Here is a 9,013-nt window from a genome sequence, read left to right as displayed (position 1 = left end):
AAGAGGGTGAGGATACGGCTCCCTCCGTCACAGATTCTTGTGCGGCTGAGGATGTTTCCATTATGGTTGATAAACCTGCATTGGTTGATGCTATTAAACATATTCTTCAACTATCTGACGAGGAACCTATACCAATTGCTAAGAAAACTGATGTGTTTAAGAAACTAAAAATACTCAGATCAGTTTCCACACTCTGATCATCTAATGGAAATAAAACAGGAACCCTGGAATTCTCCTGCCAAAAAGTTCCCTTTGTCTAAACGCACATTGGGGGTAATTCCAAGTTGATCGCAGCAGGACATTTTTTAGCAGTTGTGCAAAACCATGTGCACTACAGGGAGGCAGATTTAACATGTGCAGAGAGAGTTAGATTTGGGTTTGGTGTGTTCAATCTGCAATCTAATTTGCAGTGTAAAAATAAAGCAGCCAGTATTTACCCTGCACAGAAACAAAATAACCCACCCAAATCTAACTCTTTCTGCACATGTTATATCTGCCTCCCCTGCAGTGCACATGGTTTTGCCCAACTACTAAAAAATTTCCTGCTGCGATCAACTTGGAATTACCCCCCATTGGCTCGCTATCCTCTCCCTGCAGCAATATGTACAAAGGGGGAAACTCCACCCCCAGTGGATTCTCATGTCACACGTCTAATAATGACATCCACGTTACCTGTCACTACTGTCTCTTCATTAAAAGAGCTGACAGATAAGCGTATTGAAAATTGCCAATACAAAGGCCCACAGTGGCAGCTTCATGGGCTACAAAAGCTATTGAAGCGTGGTTACAGGCCATAGAGGAAGAGCTACCATCAGATCTGTTTAATAACTGGCAACTGTACCTAGACGATATTAAGTCAGCAACTACCTACATTGGCAAGGCACTATCTGATGCTGGTGTGTTAGCAGCAAAGGCATGTGCTTCATGTATACTAGCAAGACGTATCCTTTGGCTAAGATCTTGGAAAGTAGATATGGATTCCAAGAAAACATTGGAAGTCCTCTCTTTTACAGGTGATATTCTTTATGGCAAGGAGTTAAACAAAATTATGGCACCATTGGCCACTGCCAAAACTGCCTTTTTACCTCGGGCTCCGGATCATCGCCCTAAAGGATCTACCTTGCGTACCTTTTATTCTCCAGGAAAAGCAAAAGGACAAGTGTTTCCCAGACACATTGCTATTCTGGGGAAAAAGGGGAAAAAAGGGAATGAGCCTAACATGACATAATATGTGGTGATATATGGAGAGGGAACACTAGCCAGCAGTTATTCAGCTACTTCAATATTGTATATTGATAACTATCATACTCGTGACTATACTTGCAAATTTGGATTAAAATGTATAGAAACCATGAATAAATCACAATATAAATATTGGTAATCAACCTTTATTCACATTAATGAATTGACAGTATACACAAGATAAAGAGAGGTCATTGCACCCACTAATTAATTACAGTACATAAGCAGTGCACGATACATGGAGGGGCGGATCCAGGAAAAAATGACAGGGGGGCACTTTGTGCATGCCGAAGGCGTGCGGTCCATGAATGTGTGCGTGGCCTCACAACAAGGGCATGACCTAGCAACAAGGGTCATAGCCTCAAAGGGAACATCGTATTCGTAAGACGGGAAGAGGGTGACACTTTGGAGAGGCCGCGGGTGACACGAGAGAGAGGGTGATGGGTTTATAGTGACGCAGGGGAGATGCAATGGATGAAGGAAACATAGTGGGAGACGGAGAGGCAGTGGGTGACAGAGAGAGGGTGACAGTGAGAGGCAGAGTGGGTAACACCGGGGAAAGGGTGACGAGGAAAAAGTGGGTGATGCCAGGGGGAGGTGGCAGTGGGTAACAAGGAGAGGGGGACAGGGAGAGGCAGTGGGTACCTGAGGTCTCTGTAGGAGTAAGAGGGAGTAGTGAGACATTTGTAGTGAGGTTTACAGAGGCATGAAGGGAAAGATTCACTGGGGAAACAAACATTATAGCACACTGTATGAGCCGAAATTCACATTATAGCACACGGTATGAGCCGAAATTCACATTATAGCACACGGTATGAGCCGAAATTCACATTATAGCACACGGTATGAGCCGAAATTCACATTATAGCACATAGTATGAGACAAAATTCACATTATAGCACACAGTATGAGCCGAAATTCACATTATGCCACACGTTATGAGCCGAAATTCACATTATACCACACAGTATGAGCCTAAATTCACATTATACCACACAGTATGAGCCTAAATTCACATTATACCATACGGTATGAGCTGAAATTCACATTATAGCACACAATATGAGCCGAGATTCACATTATACCACACGGTATTGAGCCGAAATTCACATTATAGCACACAGTATGAGACGAAATTCACATTATAGCACAGGGTATGAGCCAAAATTCACATTATGCCGCTGAGGAGTGAAAACGCTGTCACCACCATGTGCTACCTCTCAAGCAACCCCACCATGCAAGAAGAACATCCTGAGAGGAGCCGCTACCTCTGCCAGCAGCCAGCCTCTAAATGGATGGTGGCCGCTGCTGCAGCCACGTCGGAGTCTCACACTGTCTAAGGCTGAGCTCCGGGCAGTACTGGTATATATCAAGATCAACCAGAATCCGTTGGTATCCTAAGTGAACAGGATTTTCCTGCCAGTTTGTGATACTAACCCCCGCTGCTCCTCAGGGTAAAGTGTCCACAAACAACAGTGTGGTGGTGTGTACCTTTGACTCCCTTGAAGGTGGTCCAGTTGCCAGGCTCTGGTGGTACAATCACTTGTTCACGTCTTGGATAGGTTTACGAAGTCCGCTGGCGAAGCTCCTGTACAAGCCGCTATTAGCGCTAAGCGGCACTGTTCGGGATCAATGAGATCTGTGATCACAGCCTAACCGTCCCCAGATCACAAATCTCATTGATCCCGAACAGTGCCGCTTAGCGCTAATAGCGGCTTGTACGGAAACTTCGCCGGCGGACTCCGTTAACCTGTCCAAGATGTGAACAAGTGATTGTTTGTTTAAAGTGCCAGACATGACAGGGGGGGCACGGGCCCGCGTGCCCCCCTACCCCCTGGATCCGCCACTGCATGGAGTACAGTGTGTGTTTTTAAATATATGTAACACTTTGTCTTGTCATTGTCTGTTGGTTTTTAATATTTCACAGTTACAGGTCTTCTTAACAGTAATGAATTAAAAGTTATATTTTATGTAGTTATTTAGTTTGTGCGCCACTCAAGACCAATTCTTTCTCTTCTCTTGTGAACCAGTTTCCCAGACACATGCAGCGAAGACCTCTAATCTAAAAGGCCACGCAATCCTGGCCTGCACGTCAAACCTGACAAGCTTGCAGCCTGACAGTGCGGTCCTCCCTCTGGGGTGCCTCAGAGTGGGAGGCCGCCTTCTGCACTTTGTGCAGGTATGGACAGAGACCACGACAGACTTTTGGGTGAAGGAAGTAGTCTCTCATGGGTACACCATCACATTCAAGAGGTGTCCCCCTCACCAATACTTTACCATGGGCCTTCCATCAGATCAAAGCAAGGCCTTGATACTACAAACCGTGGTCGACTCCCTTCTTCAGTCAGGTGCAATAGTGCCTGTACCTCTGCCCCAGCGAGGCAGAGGATTCTACTCCACCCTGTTCCTGGTATCAAAGTTAAACGGGTCGCACCGACTGATACTCAATCTCAAATCTTTAAACAAGTTTGTGAATGTCTCACGGTTTCGCAAGGAAACCTTGTGATCTATAGTTTTGGGTATGGAACCTGGGGACTTTATGGTATCCCTGGACATACAGGATGCATATCTCAATATACCTATAGCACTTTCACACCTGCAATTCTTGCGGTTTGCTATTGGCAACTTACATCAGTTCTGGGATCTGCTGTTTGCCCTAACCATGGCGCCCAGAATCTTTATCAAAGTCATGGTTGTTATGACAGCACATCTTCATCGTCAGGGAATCAAAATCTTATCAAACCTAGACGACCTACTGCTTCTGGCGAACTCACACAAAGTTCTTCTCAATCATATCCAACTTGCTGTAGCCTTTCTAGAACGACATGACTGGCTGCTAGATTGGAAAAAGTCCTCCCTGGACCATCACAGCAGATGATACACCCGGGAGCTCTATAGACTCTCAAAGTCAACGACTTTTCCTATCACCACACAAGATTTTGAAATTGAAGCACAAAATATGCCAGTTCCTTCACCGACCTCAAGTGTCCATTCATGCGGCAATTCAGGTTCTCGGTCTGATGGTGTTATCATTCGACATGGTCGAATATGCTCAGTTTCATTCTCGCCCTCTGTAGCGACTGATTCTCTCCAAATGGAATGGTCAACCGCATCGCCATCACGTCACAGATGATATCTTTGAATCACAGGAGGCACTGCGGATGAGATTTATATGTGTTTATTTTCCTGTTTACAGTATTTTCTGTTTCCTTAATAACTGCATAGTACGCACACACAGGTATCATTTACCATTGAGATAATGGGCCTTACAGTATATTGAAACTCCTCACTGTGCTTTTCCACATTCTCAATCAAAAGAATATAATGTTCAAGGTAACACTATCCTTATGCTTCGGCTCTGATCCAATAGTCAATTAACATGCCATATCCCGAGTCACAGCATCATCAGGGGGTATCCTATATCTGGAGCACATTGGCATTTCCTACATCCAGAGGCAGACTGGGAACTTCAAAAAAATAGTTGAAAATGGCCTCAGGTAGGCAAAATCAAGTCAACTGTTGGAAGGGCCAACAAAAAATATGCAGAAATAACACACTCTAAGCTCTAGCCACAAGGCATATGCAATAAAGGAAAAAAATAATAATCACATTGCTTCTGCCTGCATGCACGCAATTGTCAGTGTTTGTGGTTTGATATATGGCTGGAGGAAATGTGGTGGAAACTTAGAGGTTTAATAAGGTTTCTCTTCATAGATGGTAAATGGAACTTGTTTATTGAACACAAACGGCACGATGTAATGAAATCCGAGATCTCCAGAGGTGCTGGATGCCGGACGATCTTGGATGTTTTTTTAAAGGGACAAACACTTATAAGGCTATGCCCCTTTAAAAAAACGTCCAAGAACTGCCAGTATCCCACACCATCAGAGCCGGCCATAGGTATAGGCAAACTAGGCAATTGCCTAGGGCATTTGATATGCCTAGGGGCATCAGCAGCTTCTGCTGATTAAAATGATATGCAACATGCCTATATTCTGTGTGCAGCATTTCATATGCAGATACAGCCACAGTCTCACACAGTATATAGCAGGCCTGGCCAACCTGTGGCTCTCCAGATGTTGCGAAACTACACATCCCAGCATGCCCTGCCACAGTTTTAGCATTCCCTAATAGCAAAACTGTAGCAAGGCATGATGGGACTTGTAGTTTTACAACAGCTGGAGAGCCACAGGTTGGCCAGGCCTGGTATATAGGCATGCTGCATATCATTTTAATCAGTAGAAGCTGCTTGTGCATCCTAGCCACATAGCAATGCAAATAAGATACATTTTCATTAAAAAAAGGTGCCAGTCGTTAGCATTGAGGCAAGATTTATGAGGACACATCTGTATCCAAGCAGAGGCAGAGGTCACAGTGTTAGTGGCAGTGTGATTGCTGTGTGCATGTGAGTGGGTTGGTTGAGCAGTAGTGTTCGGAATATGTGTTAGGGACACTATGTGTGTCATTATGTGTATAAGGGCATTAATAATGTGCAGCATATGTGTAAAAGGGTACTACTGTATGTGTGTCTTTATGTGTATAGGGACACTATTAATGTGCAGCAAATGTGTAGGGGGCACTATGTGTGTCATTATGTGTATAAGGGCGTTAATAATGTGCTGCATATGTGTAAGGGACATTATGTGTAAAAGGGCATTAATAAAGGTTGTCATAATGTGTAAGGCACATTATGTTTATAAGGACATTAATAATGTGTCTCATATGTGTAAGGGGCATTACTGTGTGGAATTATATGTATAAATGCATTACTAATGTGTGGCATTAGGTGTATAAGGTGCTCTACTATGTGGCGTTGCATATAGAAAAGGCACTACCGTGTTGTCTAATGTGAATAAAGAGCAATAGGGTGTGGTGTAATGTGAATAAGGAGCAATTCACTGTGATGTAATGTGAGTAAGAGGCTCTACTGTGAGGAGTAACGTTTATAAGATAAAGTGATACTACTGTGGGATGTCATATGAATTATGGACACTATCGCATGATCAAATGTGAATAAAGTTGCAGTACTGTGGCGTAATTGGAATTGGGGTTACTATTGTGTGGCCATGCTCCTTGCCATGCTCCTTGCCAGCAAAAACACACACATTTTTGGGCTGTGCGCCAAATGTGCAAACTGTTCCTATTTAAATATAGGGGGTACAAACACTAAACTAAGGACTGCTATGGGTGAGGGGTGATGGTGCTGGGAAAGAGGTGCAAGGTCAGAGGTGGAACCAGCGGTGGTGCTAGGGGGCACCAGCCAAAATCTTGCCTAGGGCATCATATTGGTTAGGGCCGGCTCTGCACACCATCAGCGGTCTCAGACTCCATTACACCCCGCCAAATGGATATATTTCTTTGATACGGCACAATGAACAGTTTCTGACAACCAGCGGTGCTGGCAAATATGATCAATTCAGGGGACGGAGGAGAGTGCCCAGCAGAATTTATTACAGTAGTCTCTGTGGAAAGTGCTTCATTAAGCGGTAGCCAATATAGAGTTGCTATACGTCCTGGTTTTCCCGGAAACGTAGCGGAATTTGGATCTGTGTCCCTTTGTCCCAAAGACAGTCTTCGGGACACCCAAATGTCCCGGATTCATGGGGAACGGACCACAATTCTTCTTTTAGAACTTGAATGAGGCAATCAGAGTCTGACAAAGGGGGTCATTCAGACCCTACTGCTGTTGAGGTGTGCATCGCAGTTTGCCGGCGGTGACAAACTGCGCATTTGCAGCTGCTGCATCACGGCTGTGTGGACATACACATTGTGGGCGCATTTGTGAAGGATGCAACCGCAATGTGATTAACAGCGGCGGCCGTTCGTGGGGTGGCGACGCTGCATTGGTGGGTGGAGCCGGACGAACAGGGGTGTTTGCAGGCGCTCCAAAAAAAAAGATGGCCGCTGATCGCCTGACAGCGCAACCACATAGGCAATTTAATTTTTTTTCTACTACTACTATTGCTACTACTACTACTATTTTTTTTTAAACATTTGGTTTTTGTTTCTACTAACCCCACTGCCGTTTCCTCTCCACTAACCCCTCTTGCCTGGTTACACTCTCTTGCCCACTCTTTCTATCTTCACTCTCTCCCCTAGGCCCTAGGTCCAATTTTAAAATCTCCTTAAGCATCCTAATCTTTTCCCATCGCACATGTGCTCCTTCCTCACTGTATTGCAATGGAAGAAACACTTTCCATCATACAGCAATTTCTAAGTCTCATCAATAGAGTAATGTGAAGTCACAGATATTTTGTTTACCGTGACTCAGACTAAAAAATAAAAAAGCAAATTGACCATCCTAACCTCTGTGAATATCAGGAAATGTAACAAAATGGACTGGCAATCCTCCCATATAAGAAACCTACCTATTATTCCAAAAGAGTTAAAATCAATTGTGTAATCTCAGTCGATCAAATCTAGACTTTTGAAAAACATCCACCCTCAGCCTCTTCTGCCCCCCCCCCCCCCCCCCCCCAAGAAAAAAAGAAAAGAAAGAAGAAACACCTTCCCCGTGTGTTTTAGTGCTGTCCATCAAAAAATTATAAGCTGTGGAATTCACAGGAACTCTTCTTATTGGCAGCCAATATGGGAAATCACTTAGGATTGGATACAGCTGGAGAGGAGTTCTTGGGAAACCCTCTTCCTCCCCCTTATAGTACATTTTATGTAAACTGAAAATACTAGTAATGTTACAGTGCAGCAACTGTGAAGAATAAGAGCAGGATTTAACCAGAAAAACTGGCTGTTATACAACAGTACACTACTGTAGGTATTTAAACGGCTACTACAAGGAGAGTCTTTGTAGAACATAATCCTGCAGATTTCTTTCGGTGGATACTAAATTAATCATTTAAGACTTTTTACAGTGTTTTGCCAATTAAATTGAATAAATAGCTATCAGGACGTTCAATTACAGGACTCTGCAGACTCCAAACACAAAACAGGGCAGCAGTCTCCTGGTCATGGCAGATCAGACAGTCTCTGCAAGTAACCCTTTATGTCTGTCATTCTCCGGCAGTGGGTTTTTATCTTTGTATCAGATTGGAGCAGTAAAAGCACTTCTAGAACTGGCCCCTGAGCTATTGAAGTTGGCTCCTAAGGTTTACGGAGCCTCAGCTGGATCTCTTGTTGCAGCAGCAGTAGTCTTCAACGTGGACCTAGGTAAGGAATGCACTAGGGGGGTAATTCCAAGTTGATCGCAGCAGGATTTTTGTTAGCATTTGGACAAAACCATGTGCACTGCAGGGGAGGCAGATTTAACATGTGCAGAGAGAGTTAGATTTGGGTGGGGTGTGTTCAATCTGCAATCTAATTTGCAGTGTAAAAATAAAGCAGCCAGTATTTACCCTGCACAGAAACAAAATAACCCACCCAAATCTAACTCTTTCTGCACATGTTATATCTGCCTCCCCTGCAGTGCACATGGTTTTGTCCAACTGCTAACAAAATTCCTGCTGCGATCAACTTGGAATTACCCCCTATATGTTATATGTTATGACATTTAACTGATCTTATTACATTGCATAATACATTAGTATATAGACTCGTGGTAGTATGGTTTCTGTTGTTTATTAACAGTTTCTTATATAGCGCCTCATATTCCGTTTCGCTTATTCTGCTCATTTAACCTCTGACTAGTTCTGCCCAACTTGGGGAACCCAAAAACAATTTGAGGCCCCAACAATCCCAACACACAGACGTTGCACACTTCTGGACTAGACAGTATTATAAGTGAATTAGAATTGAAACCATTGGGATTGACAATTAC

The 9,013-nt window shown here is 43.8% G+C and overlaps 1 protein-coding gene across 1 annotated transcript in view; it reads left to right on the top strand.

Annotated features, from left to right (window-relative positions):
* Nucleotides 1–7,750: 7,750 nt before the first annotated feature.
* Nucleotides 7,751–9,013, top strand: part of LOC135051192 (omega-hydroxyceramide transacylase-like) — a 111,572-nt gene continuing 110,309 nt past the window's right edge. The window contains exon 1 of the mRNA XM_063957303.1: nucleotides 7,751–8,406. Coding sequence (XP_063813373.1) covers nucleotides 8,208–8,406 — 199 coding nt within the window. The 5' untranslated portion in view covers nucleotides 7,751–8,207. The remainder of the gene's footprint in view (nucleotides 8,407–9,013) is intronic.

The sequence above is a fragment of the Pseudophryne corroboree genome, chromosome 2 (genome assembly GCF_028390025.1).
Source record: "Pseudophryne corroboree isolate aPseCor3 chromosome 2, aPseCor3.hap2, whole genome shotgun sequence".
In the NCBI taxonomy this organism is placed as follows: domain Eukaryota; kingdom Metazoa; phylum Chordata; class Amphibia; order Anura; family Myobatrachidae; genus Pseudophryne; species Pseudophryne corroboree.
The sequence above is the reverse complement of the archived record's forward strand: the minus strand, read 5'-3'. Positions and strand labels throughout refer to the sequence as shown.